Below are 15,921 nucleotides of genomic sequence, written 5' to 3' on the forward strand. Positions count from 1 at the left end.
GTCCGGTGTATTATCCAAGACTCTGATCGGAGAGCCACTGGTAAGAACACCCCTTGTCCTGAGACATGGATGAGTCCAGCCGTAATTGACATGGGGTGGGGTGGGTCACTGTAAAAATGGGGGGGACCTGCTGAAGTCATGATGTGGCTGCACTGTCATTGGGGAAATGTGAAGCTTTAAACTATCCAGGGTGAAGTATGAGCGAGGAGATGATGTCAGTGTCTGCACCATGCTGTACAGTGCAGCTCTGCTCACATCTGTGGCTTAGTGAGGAGATGCCGCTCTGTCCGTCTCTGCACCATGCTGTACAGTGCAGCTCTGCTGACATCTGTGGCTCAGTTACTATTGTCAATATCTCTGCTTGCTGTTGTTGAGTGAACCACAAGGACCCCCGCTGATCCTGAAACCAGGGGGCCCTCCTCACCCACCATTGAATGGAAAGGCTCCGATCACAATCTATGGAAATGGCAGGCAGAGGCATAGGTGATAAATGCTTCAGGCTGGAATACCCCTTTAATGCTTTCATTCACTGATAGCTTCGGAGATATTGAAAACGGTGGGGAGTTTAGTCTGTTAATTTGGCCAAAAGTCTCTCTTCAGGCATGCCTCCATTATAGGTTGATTAAATTGGATATTGTTATGGGGATACTTTGCGGCCCCCACAATGTGCAGGGGAGGGGCTCTGAGGGTCCGGACTTGCCTGATGTCATCTCTTTCCTCCACTAGAACGGTATGGTGACCAAGGACCTGTCACGGTTAAAGGCTCTGCTTGCTGAGATCGAGGTAAGGAAAAATGGGGCGTGCCATCTGGATCACTGCCCCCTAAAACTACAACTCTCATCAGAGCCTAAGAAATGCATGCTGGGGATTTAACTGTAAATGTGACATCAGTTAGAGGCGTGGCCTGAGTCTGATGACGTCATTGTCTCCTCTCATGTTTTCAGAATGTCACCAACTCCGTTCGTTCGGGTTTTCACACGGAGGATTTGGAAGACGGTAAGACATCCTGGATCCTTCTGCATGTGGGCGGGAGACCCCCTTGGATTAGTCCGGAGGGTCTGAGGGCGGAGCGCAGTGGATGATTTATATATCACGCAGTACACGGGGAGGTCAGAAGAGCCTCGGACCTCAGCTGTCACCCTAGAAGGAGACCCTGCTGACATCGCGTGCTGGCGTGTCCCCGCCCGACATCGCCAGTCGGCGCGTGTCCCCGAACAGGGAAACATAAAATCCACGTACATTTGGTAGCGCTACGATTGCACTGACCTGCAGATGAGCGGAAGCGCTAAGCCTGAAGAATTATGGCGCAACTGTGTTTTTCATTTAATTCCACTGCAAAAATGATTATTTAACCCCTTGGCGACCTCTGCCGCACTTTAAAGATAGTGTCCGAATGGGCAGTGGGCCCCGTAGCCGGCGGATGTGTGCGATCAGCACTGTATTCTATGATGGCTGCCACCTGCTGGCCTGTATCTAATTATTGCCAGTGATTGTGACTTTAAAAAAGTTTAAAAAAATATAAAAGTTCAAATCGGCCCGTTTCCCTAAAATCAAAGTACATAACCAATAGGAAAAAACCCATCATGGGCATCCCCGCGTGCGAAAACTCCGGTACTTTATCACTTTGCTTCCCCCCCAAAAATGTAATAAAAAGTGATCAAAAAGTGCCACACTTGGCTGGTGTTCTGGTGTCACAGCTCCGCAGACATGACCAGAGGTGATGGGGTGAGAATATGGCGATGGAAATAAAAAATGTCTATTTAGTACTGTGGTGCCGCGCGATGCGCTCCCTGTAAACACAATATACAGCGGCTCTACCACTGCAGACTGGCGAGGACCTGTTTCTGGGTTCTTGTTTATTCGACTGTATGTTCTCCGTGCTTTTCCTCTCGCTCGGGAGGCTGGACCCTATTACTTTTACTGAGCTGAGCTCTAATTCTAAAGTTTGCTCGCTCGCACTCACACGGAGCGCCGCGTGACATCACAATTTGAGCTACGGATTTCGTCCTGTGGAAAAGATTCATAGACGATGTGATATTTATTGGGGGGGGAAGAATTAAAAATATTTTTTAATGAAACAAAGAAAAATGATTTTATCTGGAATTTACACCGGTATTTGATAATAGGGAAATACATTTTTTTAGATCTCACAGTTTACATTGAGGAAGGCAAGAAACAGACAAAAGCATATAGTAAACCGTTTCATCTCATGGGATGGTCGCCGTCGTCCACAATGGTTGGAAAATATCCCAAAAAGTCAATTTATGAGGATCAGACGGAATTGTACAAAAAAGGAGTATCAAGTAGAGGCAGACAGATTACAGCAAAAAGGGTTATGATAAAGAAAAATGAATAAAACAAAAAGAATCGGTAGGGAAATGAATAGACAGAATCTAATAACAAAGAGGGAGAACTCTGAGAGAGGCCGCCGGTTATCGCACAATGCAACTGTCAGGCAGGAATATTGAGGAAGATCATTAAAAAACATTGGGAGGCTTTGAAAGAAGACAAAATAATTGGGGAATATTCCAAATAACCCCAGATTCATATATAGAAAGGCAAGAAATGTGGGCAGTCTAGTAGCCCCCGCAAATAAATGTAGGGGCAAGAGAGCGAGACCACAAGCAGGCTTCTTCCCATGCGGCACATGTGGGGTGTGCGAAAAAGAGAGAGTTAATAAAGACAAAAGAGGGGGGGATTTCATCAAAACAATGTCCCGAGCAGAGACCCGCTGGACACGTTAGCGCCATCAGGACTGAACTCCGAAATCGAACTGTCTGCCTTTGAATGAAGGCTAGAGAGCAGAAGATATGAGGGAGGAGAAACGGACCTATATAGCAGCAGGAGGAGACCGAACTAGTATCCCTGACCAAGAATAACGTTTTATTCGAAACGCGTTGGGGTAACTTTGGTCCTCCTAACTATCCGTAGCTCAACTTGTGACGTCACACGGCGCTCCCTGTGAGCGCGAGCAAACTTTAGAATTAGAGCTGTGCCGCCGGCCGGGGAGAGCTCTGTAAAAGTAATAGGGTCTAGCCTCCCGAGCGAGAGGAAAAGCACGGAGAACATACAGTCGAATGAACAAGAACCCAGAAACAGTTCCTCGCCAGTCTGCAGTGGTAGAGCCGCTGTATATTGTGTTTACAGGGCGCGCATCGCGCGGCACCACAGTATAAAATATACCTGTCACTTGTGAATAGCAGCGGCGGCCGCGGTACCGTTAGTGATTGGAGGTGCAAGCGCCTCTGGAACAGAGAAATTATTTCCAACACGTAAAACTATATGTTTAGTCTCCTAACCTGGAGAATGAAGGTAACGGGTCACGTTTACCGCATAGGGAACGCCGTAAACCCCCCCCCCCCCCCATAAAACTTTTTTTTTTTTTCCCAATTCCACCACATTTGGAGTTTTTATTCCAGCTCCCCGCTGCATCCTTTGCAATGTTAAATAAAACCATTAGAAAGTTCAACTTGCAAAAAATTTATCCCCATAAGGCTATGTGAACGGAAAAATATATAAAAACATTCTGTCTCTGGGAAGGAGCGGAGTGAAAACTGGGAACGGAAAATCGCAAATTCCTTTATAGATTATAAGTACAAGGGGTCGTGTAAATCGGTGACTGTGCTCATTATATGGTGTTCATTGCTGCCCCCAGGTACACAGGATGGATGGCAGTTCAGACCTCCCCCCCGGGGTGTCACCAGCAGTGAGGAGTACACACTGTGCAAAAGGTAGGTGTCCGGGATTCAGGATATGTACACAGTGACTGCACCAGCAGAATAGTGAGTGCAGCTCCGGAGTATAATGCAGGATGTAACTCGGGATCAGTATAGGATAAGTAATGTATGTACACAGTGACTGCACCAGCAGAATAGTGAGTGCAGCTCTGGAGTATAATACAGTATGAGTAATGTATGTACACAGTGACTGCACCAGCAGAATAGTGAGCACAGCTCTGGAGTATAATACAGGATGTAACTCACGATCAGTACAGGATAAGTAATGTATGTACACAGTGACTGCACCAGCAGAATAGTGAGTGCAGCTCTGGAGTATAATACAGGATGTAACGCAGGATCAGTACAGGATAGTAATGTATGTACACAGTGACTGCACCAGCAGAATAGTGAGTGCAGCTCTGGAGTATAATACAGGATGTAACTCAGGATCAGTACAGGATAAGTAAAATGTACACAGTGACTGCACCAGCAGAATAGTGAGTGCAGCTCTGGAGTATAATACAGGATGTAACTCAGGATCAGTACAGGATAAGTAATGTATGTACACAGCGACTGCACCAGCAGAATAGTGAGTGCAGCTCTGGAGTATAATACAGGATGTAACGCAGGATCAGTACAGGATAAGTAATGTATGTACACAGTGACTGCACCAGCAGAATAGTGAGTGCAGCTCTGGAGTATAATACAGGATGTAACTCAGGATCAGTACAGGATAAGTAAAATGTACACAGTGACTGCACCAGCAGAATAGTGAGTGCAGCTCTGGAGTATAATACAGGATGTAACTCAGGATCAGTACAGGATAAGTAATGTATGTACACAGCGACTGCACCAGCAGAATAGTGAGTGCAGCTCCGGAGTATAATGCATGATGTAACTCGGGATCAGTATAGGATAAGTTATGTAATGTACAATGGCGATCAAAATTAGAGAACACACAATTTCTGAAATGTCAAACTCATAGTGTAGTCCTATGTAAAAATATCCTAACATGAGTAAAATGGCAGTATTTTAAGTGTATTTCATAAATTGTATTTATTCTAAAGCACAGAATAAAAATGTAAATGAGATAATTGAAAAAGAACACTGATCAAAATTAGAGAACACTTTCCGATACAAGTTATTGGTGTTAATCTGACAACTGGCGCTAATTTCCTTAATGATCTGACAACCGCTATACAACTGGCAGCACTTTTCACTGACTTTGCAAAAATGGTGTGCCGTTCCAAAGTGACTGAAACCCTCCGGCAGCAGGTTGTCCAGATGAAGGCCAAAGGGGTGACCCCGTCAGCCATAGCAGGAGAAGTTGGTGGTTCCAAGTCTGTGATTCCTAGAATATTGCATCTTTACAACATCATCACAAACTCATTCAAGTCCCCCAAGAAGGCTGCTCGCCCTCGAAAGACAAATGCAAGGGAGGACGGGATAATGCGGGGAATCTCCATGGGTTCAACACTGTAGCTAGAATTTCTCACCGGTTCAGCACTGAACAGGGTAAGGGTCTGTCTCGTCGTACAGGGTCTCGACGTTTAGGAGCCATTGGACTGAAAGTCCACTCTGCAGTGACCAAACAGACGGAATTAAAGGGCTAGGCTCACCTTTGCTGAGGAGCATGTTGTGTGGACAGAGGAGAAGTGCTCCAGAGTTCATGTTAGTGATGAAAGAAAGTTTCATTTATTTGGGTCTGATGGGAAACATTATGTTCATCGACAAACTGGGGAAAGACTGAAGCCAAAGTGTGTAAAGAAGTCAGTGAGAGGTGGAGGAGGACGTGTCATGGTTTGGGGAATGTTTTCTGCAGCAGGAGTTGGACCTCTCATAGAGCTACATGGTGGAGTGAATGCAAGTCTGTATCAGAACCTTCTTCACCAACACATGGTTCCTTCCTTCTTCATGGAGGACGATGCCCCCCGTCACACAAACAAACGGGTAAAGAAGTTCCTTGAAACAATGAAATGGCCGGCCCAGAGTCCTGATCTAAACCCAATAGAAAACCTCTGGAAAATCCTTGGTGACAAAGTTATGGTCAAGAAGCCCACAACCGTCACAGAACTGTTAGAGACTGGAAGAAGAGTGGAGCAAAATCCCACCGGAGCCGTGTGCGAGACGAGTGATGTCCTGTGGCCGCAGATGTGCCGACGTCCTTCAAAGCCTGTGGACTGCTGACTGTAGGTGGAATCTGTCTCTGCGCTACAGTCATTGCTGTTCTCTAATTATCATCATCAGCTTTTATGTTGATGGTATTTTGGAAAACACTGTTCTAATGGCATGGTGCACCCCTTACAAAAAATCCTTCAAATGATGATCAATGTAGATTACATTATTTCTGAAAAAATCAAGTGTTCATAAATTGTTCTCTAATTTTGATCGCCACTGTATGTACACACCAGATCTGGTAATTGGTGTTGGAAATGTTACTGTTCGAGAAACACTAGGTGACAGTGACCACAATATAATTATATTCCCCTACATTATAAGAAGCAAACTGTGCCAGGCAGAGCAAAGACACTGAATTATAAAAAGGCTAATTTCCCCGGGATGAGGGCAGCATTTCAGGGCATAGACTGGGAGCAGCTACTGTCACATAATAATACTGAGGATAAATGGGAGAGCTCCACATTGAGTAATTGCACTGAAAAATGTATTCCTTTAGGTAACAAGTATAAACGGCTAAAACTAAACCCCCCATGGGTTACAGCTACTGTAAAAAGGGCAATGAAAGACAATAAGAGATCATTTAAAAAATACAAATCTGAGGGGTCAGCTGTAGGGTTGAAGGTTACAAAGGGCTTAATAAAATCTGTAAAAAGGAGATCAAATTAGCAAAAATACAAAACGAACAGCAGGTGGCAAAAGAGGGCAAAACAAATCCCCAAAAATTATTTAAATATATAAATTCTAAAAAAAAATAATAGGTCTGAGCAGGTAGGTCCCCTAAATAATGGTAAAGGGGGGTTAGTCACTGGAGATAAGGAAAAGGCAGAGTTAGGGTCCATTCACACGTCCGTTTTTTCTTTCCTGATCTGTTCCGTTTTTTGCGGAACAGATCAGGACCAGATCTGGACCCATTCATTTTCAATGGGTCCTGGAAAAAATCGGACAGCACAACGTGTGCTGTCCGTTTCCGTTGTTCCGTTCCGCATGTCCGTTTAAATATAAAACATGTCCTATTCTTTTCCGCAAAATTCGGATCCTGGTACAATACAAAGTCAATGGATCCGCAAAAAACGGAAGACATTCGGATGTCATTCCGTATGTCATCCGTTTTATGCGGAATCCGTTCCTGGAAACACCTAACAAATGTGTTTTTTTTTGTTTTTTTTCCAATTTTTTTTCAAAGAAATCCAAACAACTTTATTTGATTATTGAAATTTATACATGTTTCGTTTTTTTGCGGATCCGCAAAAAACGGATGACATACGGAAACATTTTCAGGAACAACGGATCTGCAAAAAACGGACCGAAAATCTGGATATAGGAAAATACTGACGTGTGAATGTAGCCTTACTTAATGTTTTTTTTAGCTCTGTATATACAAAAGAGGAGAAAGGGGCTGATATCTGTGGTGCTGGGGCTGTAATATACTGAATTGGCTAACTGTAGATATGGTCCAAGCTAAGTTATATAAGGTAAATGTGAACAAGGCTCCGGGTCCAGATGGATTACACCCAAGAGTGCTTAAAGAGCTCCGTTCAGTCATTGCTGTGCCCCTGTTTATAATTTTTAAGGATTCTCTAGGTACTGGTACAAGTGATTGGCGCAAGGCAAATGTGGTGCCTATATTCAAAAAAGGATCAAGGTCCTTCACAGGTAATTATAGACCAGTTTAACTTCTGTTGTTGGAAAATGTTTAAAGGACTCTTAAGGGACTATATACAGGAGAATGTGACTGTAAATAATATTATAAGTGATAACCAGCATGGGTTTACCAATGACAGAAGTTGTCAGACTAACCTGATTTGTTTTTATGAGGAGGTGAGTAGAAGCCTGGACAGAGGGGCGGCTGTGGATGTAGTGAGGTAAGTAGTAGCCTGGACAGAGGGGCGGCTGTGGATGTAGTGAGGTCAGTAGTAGACTGGACAGAGGGGTGGCTGTGGATGTAGTGAGGGGAGTAGTAGCCTGGACAGAGGGGTGGATGTAGTGAGGGGAGTAGTAGCCTGGACAGAGGGGCGGCTGTGGATGTAGTGAGGGGAGTAGTAGCCTGGACAGAGGGGCGGCTGTGGATGTAGTGAGGGGAGTAGTAGCCTGGACAGAGGGGCGGCTGTGGATGTAGTGAGGTGAGTAGTAGCCTGGACAGAGGGGCGGCTGTGGATGTAGTGAGGTGAGTAGTAGCCTGGACAGAGGGCGGCTGTGGATGTAGTGAGGTGAGTAGAAGCCTGGACAGAGGGGCGACTGTGGATGTAGTGAGGTGAGTAGTAGCCTGGACAGAGGGGCGGCTGTGGATGTAGTGAGGGAGTAGTAGCCTGGACAGAGGGGCGGCTGTGGATGTAGTGAGGGAGTAGAAGCCTGGACAGAGGGGCGGCTGTGGATGTAGTGAGGTGAGTAGTAGCCTGGACAGAGGGGCGGCTGTGGATGTAGTGAGGGAGTAGTAGCCTGGACAGAGGGGCGGCTGTGGATGTAGTGAGGGAGTAGTAGCCTGGACAGAGGGGCGGCTGTGGATGTAGTGAGGGGTAGTAGCCTGGACAGAGGGGCGGCTGTGGATGTAGTGAGGGAGTAGTAGCCTGGACAGAGGGGCGGCTGTGGATGTAGTGAGTAGAAGCCTGGACAGAGGGGCGGCTGTGGATGTAGTGAGGTGAGTAGTAGCCTGGACAGAGGGGCGGCTGTGGATATAGTGAGTTCAGTAGAAGCCAGGACAGAGGGGCGGCTGTGGATGTAGTGAGGGGAGTAGTAGACTGGACAGAGGGGCGGCTTGTGGAGTGTAGTGAGGTGAGTAGAATCCTGGACAAGAGGGCGGCTGTGGATGTAGTGAGGGGGAGTAGTAGCCTGGACAGAGGGGCGGCTGTGGATGTAGTGAGGGGAGTAGAAGCCAGGACAGAGGGCGGCTGTGGATGTAGTGAGGTGAGTAGAAGCCTGGACAGAGGGGAGGCTGTGGATGTAGTGAGGTGAGTAGTAGCCTGGACAGAGGGCGGCTGTGGATATAGTGAGTTCAGTAAGAAGCCAGGACAGAGGGGCGGCTGTGGATGTAGTGAGGGGAGTAGTAGACTGGACAGAGGGGCGGCTGTGGATGTAGTGAGGGGAGTAGAAGCCTGGACAGAGGGTCGGCTGTGGATGTAGTGAGGTGAGTAGAAGCCTGGACAGAGGGGCGGCTGTGGATGTAGTGAGGGGAATAGAAGCCTGGGTGCATAGTAGTGAGGGAGTAGAAGCCTGGACAGAGGGTCGGCCTGTGGATGTAGTGAGGGGGAGTAGAAGCCTGGACAGAGGGGCGGCTGTGGATGTAGTGAGGTGAGTAGTAGCCTGGACAGAGGAGCGACTGTGGATGTAGTGAGGTGAGTAGTAGCCTGGACAGAGGGTCGGCTGTGGATGTAGTGAGGTGAGTAGTAGCCTGGACAGAGGGGCAGCTGTGGATGTAGTGAGGTGAGTAGTAGCCTGGACAGAGGAGCGACTGTGGATGTAGTGAGGGGAGTTGTAGCCTGGACAGAGGGAAGACTGTGCATGTAGTGAGGTCAGTAGTAGCCTGGACAGAGGGGCAGCTGTGGATGTAGTGTTTCTGGATTTTGCAAAAGCTTTTGATCCTGTCCCTCATCCCTTTAGTAAGGTCTATAGGCTTGGAAAGTATAGTTTGTAATTGGATTGAAAACTGGCTGAAGGACGGTGTCCAGAGAGTTGTGGTCAATGATTCCTATTCAGAATGGTCCTGGGTTATAAGTGGTGACCCCAAGGTTCAGTGCTGGGTCCTCTATTGTTTAATTTATTTATTAAAGATATCGAGGATGGGATTAATAGCACCATATCTATTTTTGCAGATGACACTGAGCTGTGTAGAACTGTACTACAAGCTGACTTGGACACTGATTGATTGGGCATCAACTTGGCAAATGAGGTTCAATGTGGACAAATGTCAAGTTCATGTAGCACTGGGAGAGTCACTTGTAGAGAAGGATTTGGGTGTCCTCGAGGATGGAAGATTAAATTACAGCATTCAATGTCAATCAGCTGCTTCTAAGGCCACCAGGATATTGTCATGCTTTAAACGAGGCATGGACTCGCGGGGCAGGGATGTAATATTACCACTTTACAAAGCGCTGGCGCGGCCTCATCTGGAATACGCAGTCCAGTTCTGGGCACCAGTCCATAGAAAGGACGCCCTGGAGCTGGAGAGAGTACAGAGGATAGCGACTAAACTGATTAGGGGCATGGATGGTGTGGCGAAAATAACCTCGACACTGGGTTTTGGAGGGGCCGGTTTGCCAGCCTCTTGTCTCCGGATTATGGCCCGTATACTAACTTTGAAGGAGAAGATAGTCCGGCCGCACAGCCTAAATCTGTGGAACTCTTTAAGGCAGGAAAGCCATGCTTGCGGTCGGCCAAAGGTGACTTCCATGGAATTCAGGAACCCCTGCCTGGATCTGGGTGATTTTTGGATATGTTGTTCGCCCAGATCAGAGCTATCCGTGGATGTATAATTTATGGGGATATGTGGTACTTTGGGGTGTTTTCTAGGGTTGGGAAAAAATTGTGTTTTCAGCCTGTGAGTAATTTTGGTAATTGTGTCACAGGCAATGCCCATTGTATTTTGGTAATTGTATCACAGGCAGAGTGAGGTTTATGTACATTAGCTGGGAGTGTCTAACTGTACAATACTATGTTGAGTGGCTGTTGTGACTGTGTCCTGTGCTCCACAAGGTCCATGTGGGTGGTAACCTTGTGGGGAAAACTGTATATAAGAAATGCCTTTGTGCTCATTAATCTGACCTGCTTTACCCCTTCATGAAGTCTTGGCTCATGTTTGGGGGGATGGGATAACTACACTCTTGGGGATTGCTATATCACAATACTCCCCCGAGTATAAATTCTTGTAAGAGCTTGTTCCTGGTTCCTGCTCTCTGGATTTAAGAGAGGTTCACCCCCTGGAAGCTGAAGCCCGGTTTTGGATCCAGCGTGGGTGGAGGACGATGAGACCCCAGTGAGGAGTCTCCCCAGTGAGGAGCAGCAGTTGCGGATGCGAGTGGCCCTGCGAATGCCCCTTCTGGGAGAGCAGCCCCTGGATGAGTGGGTGACAGAACTGGAGAGCCTGGTATGGAAGGAGCTTTGGCTAGACGACTCCTACCAGGCACTCTGGTGGTATGTGATTCGGCACTCCCCCTGGATGGCTGAGCACGACCGACCCGAGTGGGAGGATTACGATGGCCCTGGCCTGTTTTGAGGCCTTCGAAGAACCGGAGTTCGGAGTTGCTGGAGAGTCCCGGTTCTGGGATATCTATGACTACAGGGAGGCTATTCATGATTGGGCTACAGCGAGAGAGGCGAGACAAGACCTGGCATCTCTAGTGACAACTGAGTGGGAGCTGGAGCAGGATTACCAATACCTCTTCAGCTCAATTCGGCCCCAATATACACTGTCGGAGAGCTGGGTGGCAGTCCCAGACCTACAACCCTACAGCTTGGAAAACCCGACTGAAGTATCTCCTGCTTCAGTACCAGCTGTGGAGGTAGGGGACCACATAGACCGGTCCTGGGGGGGAACCCCATATGGCAGGTGGAGATGAGACCGAGGTCTCTCCACCGGCCCTACAGGGATGCTGGGCGGTCGGCCCAGATCCCCCAACGGCAGCCAGAATTTCAGGGAGTAGGGACAGCTGGTCCTGCTCCCCATCGTCAGTATGTTTTGCCGGGAGAGGAGAACAGCGTCTCCATTTCCCAGCGGCAGTGTACCTTGCAGGGAGAGGAGACGACCGGTCTTTCTCTCCAACCACAGGGGGACAGCACCCCTAACTCCGATGGTGCAGATGGGACCGCGGTCTCTGCACCAGACCTACCGGGAGGCTGGACGGCCGGTACAGATCCCCAACTAACTCCGCAGGAATGCTAGGAGGAGGAGGTAAGCGATCCCTCCTCTCCACAGCAGATCCGCAACCAGGTCCTGGGGGTAGAATTTCCTGACCCCAGCCCAGCGGAAGAGCTGGCATCTGGGCAGAGCGCAGTTGGCCTCTGCCCTCCCCTATCCTCTTGTCCAGAACCTGACTCCCCACAGGCTACCACAGCGGAAGAGCTGGCATCTGGGTAGAGTACAGTTGGCCTCTGCCCTCCCCTATCCTCTTGTCCAGAGCCTGTCTCCCCACAGGCTACCCTATAGCTGATGCGCTGGCACCAGGGCAGAGTACCGCTGATCCCTGCCCACAAAGCAACCTCCACTCCAAGCCAGGGAGGAACATAGAGACCAGGAGTACCAGTTACCAACTTAACATTGGTGGACTCACTGGACAGAGACAGGCTACCAAATTCAGCAGGTCCATTATTTGGTTGTGGGTGGACTGCCAGACTAATTCGGGTACCGACCGGCGTGAGGTCAGGTATCTGGTTAGTCTTCCCTGGGAGGGGAAGATGTTTGGCGAAAATAACCTCGCCACTGGGTTTTGGAGGGGCCTGTATGCCAGCCTCTTGCCTCAGGATTATGGCCCATATACTAACTTTGAAGGAGAAGATAGTCTGGCCGCACAGCCTAAATCTGTGGAACTGTTTTGGGAAGGAAAGCCATGCTTGCGGTGGGTCAAATGTGACTTCCATGGAATTCGGGAACCGCTGCCCGGATCTGTGATTTTTGGATATGTTCGCCCAGATCAGAGCTATCCATGGATGTATAAATTATGGGGATATGTGGGGCTTTGGGGTGTTTTCTGTGTTTTCGGAAAAATGTGTGTTTTCTGCCTGTGAGTGATTAAGTTAATTGTGTTTGGTGATTGCGTCACAGGCAGAGCCCATTGTATTTGTTGATTGCGTCACAGGCAGAGCCCATTGTGTTTGTTGATTGCGTCACAGGCAGAGCCCATTGTGTTTGGTGATTGCGTCACAGGCAGAGCCCATTGTGTTTGGTGATTGCGTCACAGGCAGAGCCCATTGTGTTTGGTGATTGTGTCACAGGCAGAGCCCATTGTGTTTGGTGATTGCGTCACAGGCAGAGCCCATTGTGTTTGGTGATTGCGTCACAGGCAGAGCCCATTGTGTTTGGTGATTGCGTCACAGGCAGAGCCCATTGTGTTTGGTGATTGCGTCACAGGCAGAGCCCATTGTGTTTGGTGATTGCGTCACAGGCAGAGCCCATTGTGTTTGGTGATTGCGTCACAGGCAGAGCCCATTGTGTTTGGTGATTGCGTCACAGGCAGAGCCCATTGGGGTGCCAGGCGTTCTGTTACAGAGGGTCTGAGTTATGAAGAAAGAGTAAAAGAAATAGATGTCTCTTCTCAAGACTAAATAAATTCAAAGGGGGGGGGACATGATTGACCTGTACAAGTATATAAATGTGCCATACAAAAAATACTGTGAAAAACTGTTCCATGTAAAATGTGCTCCAAAGACAAGGGGGCGCTGCCTCCGACTGGAGAGGGAAAAGTTCTGTCTCCGGAAGCGTCAAAGCTGCTTTACTGTAAGATCTGTGAAGCTGTGGAATAGACTCCTCAGGACGTGGTCACAGCAGGAACAGGGGACGGGTTCAAAAAGGGTTTAGATGAATTCTTAAAAGTAAAAAACATAAATGCTAAAGAAAACGTGTAGAAATTGGAGTCTCACTTCCTTCCGTCCCTATCCCTTGGTTGAACTTGATGGACCTATGTCTTTTTTTCAACAGTATTAATAATGTAACTATGTAAGTGACTGCACCAGCAGAATAGTGAGTGCAGCTCTGGAGTATAATACAGGATGTAACTCAGGATCAGTACAGGATAAGTAATGTATGTACACAGTGACTGCACCAGCAGAATAGTGAGTGCAGCTCTGGAGTATAATACAGGATAAGTAATGTATGTACACAGTGACTGCACCAGCAGAATAGTGAGTGCAGCTCTGGAGTATAATGCAGGATGTAACTCAGGATCAGTACAGGATAAGTAATGGATGTACACAGTGACTGCACCAGCAGAATAGTGAGTGCAGCTCTGGAGTATAATGCAGGATGTAACTCAGGATCAGTACAGGATAAGTAATGGATGTACACAGTGACTGCACCAGCAGAATAGTGAGTGCAGCTCTGGAGTATAATACAGGATAAGTAATGTATGTACACAGTGACTGCACCAGCAGAATAGTGAGTGCAGCTCTGGAGTATAATGCAGGATGTAACTCAGGATCAGTACAGGATAAGTAATGTATGTACACAGTGACTGCACCAGCAGAATAGTGAGTGCAGCTCTGGAGTATAATGCAGGATGTAACTCAGGATCAGTACAGGATAAGTAATGGATGTACACAGTGACTGCACCAGCAGAATAGTGAGTGCAGCTCTGGAGTATAATACAGGATAAGTAATGTATGTACACAGTGACTGCACCAGCAGAATAGTGAGTGCAGCTCTGGAGTATAATGCAGGATGTAACTCAGGATCAGTACAGGATAAGTAATGTATGTACACAGTGACTGCACCAGCAGAATAGTGAGTGCAGCTCTGGAGTATAATGCAGGATGTAACTCAGGATCAGTACAGGATAAGTAATGGATGTACACAGTGACTGCACCAGCAGAATAGTGAGTGCAGCTCTGGAGTATAATACAGAATGTAACTCAGGATCAGTAATGTATGTACACAGTGACTGCACCAGCAGAATAGTGAGTGCAGCTCTGGAGTATAATGCAGGATGTAACTCAGGATCAGTACAGGATAAGTAATGGTATGTACACAGTGACTGCACCAGCAGAATAGTGAGTGCAGCTCTGGAGTATAATACAGGATGTAACTCAGGATCAGTACAGGATAAGTAATGTATGTACACAGTGACTGCACCAGCAGAATAGTGAGTGCAGCTCTGGGGTATAATACAGGATGTCACTCAGGATCAGTACAGGATAAGTAATGTATGTACACAGTGACTGCACCAGCAGAATAGTGAGTGCAGCTCTGGAGTATAATACAGGATAAGTAATGTATGTACACAGTGACTGCACCAGCAGAATAGTGAGTGCAGCTCTGGAGTATAATGCAGGATGTAACTCAGGATCAGTACAGGATAAGTAATGGATGTACACAGTGACTGCACCAGCAGAATAGTGAGTGCAGCTCTGGAGTATAATACAGGATAAGTAATGTATGTACACAGTGACTGCACCAGCAGAATAGTGAGTGCAGCTCTGGAGTATAATGCAGGATGTAACTCAGGATCAGTACAGGATAAGTAATGTATGTACACAGTGACTGCACCAGCAGAATAGTGAGTGCAGCTCTGGAGTATAATGCAGGATGTAACTCAGGATCAGTACAGGATAAGTAATGTATGTACACAGTGACTGCACCAGCAGAATAGTGAGTGCAGCTCTGGAGTATAATGCAGGATGTAACTCAGGATCAGTACAGGATAAGTAATGGATGTACACAGTGACTGCACCAGCAGAATAGTGAGTGCAGCTCTGGAGTATAATACAGAATGTAACTCAGGATCAGTAATGTATGTACACAGTGACTGCACCAGCAGAATAGTGAGTGCAGCTCTGGAGTATAATGCAGGATGTAACTCAGGATCAGTACAGGATAAGTAATGGTATGTACACAGTGACTGCACCAGCAGAATAGTGAGTGCAGCTCTGGAGTATAATACAGGATGTAACTCAGGATCAGTACAGGATAAGTAATGTATGTACACAGTGACTGCACCAGCAGAATAGTGAGTGCAGCTCTGGAGTATAATACAGGATAAGTAATGTATGTACACAGTGACTGCACCAGCAGAATAGTGAGTGCAGCTCTGGAGTATAATGCAGGATGTAACTCAGGGTCAGTACAGGATAAGTAATGTATGTACACAGTGACTGCACCAGCAGAATAGTGAGTGCAGCTCTGGAGTATAATGCAGGATGTAACTCAGGATCAGTACAGGATAAGTAATGTATGTACACAGTGACTGCACCAGCAGAATAGTGAGTGCAGCTCTGGAGTATAATGCAGGATGTAACTCAGGATCAGTACAGGATAAGTAATGTATGTACACAGTGACTTCACCAGCAGAATAGTGAGTGCAGCTCTGGAGTATAATGCAGGATG

At 47.2% G+C, this 15,921-nt stretch overlaps 1 protein-coding gene across 1 annotated transcript in view; it reads left to right on the forward strand.

The window, feature by feature from the left end:
- Positions 1 to 4: 4 nt before the first annotated feature.
- Positions 5 to 15,921, forward strand: part of HELZ (helicase with zinc finger) — a gene marked incomplete at its 5' end in the record, with an annotated part of 66,282 nt that continues 50,365 nt past the window's right edge. Inside the window, 4 exons of the mRNA XM_044274328.1 lie at positions 5 to 40; positions 727 to 783; positions 945 to 996; positions 3,656 to 3,731. Coding sequence (XP_044130263.1) covers positions 5 to 40; positions 727 to 783; positions 945 to 996; positions 3,656 to 3,731 — 221 coding nt within the window. The remainder of the gene's footprint in view (positions 41 to 726; positions 784 to 944; positions 997 to 3,655; positions 3,732 to 15,921) is intronic.

This window comes from Bufo gargarizans, unplaced genomic scaffold (genome assembly GCF_014858855.1).
Source record: "Bufo gargarizans isolate SCDJY-AF-19 unplaced genomic scaffold, ASM1485885v1 original_scaffold_1674_pilon, whole genome shotgun sequence".
NCBI lineage: Eukaryota > Metazoa > Chordata > Amphibia > Anura > Bufonidae > Bufo > Bufo gargarizans.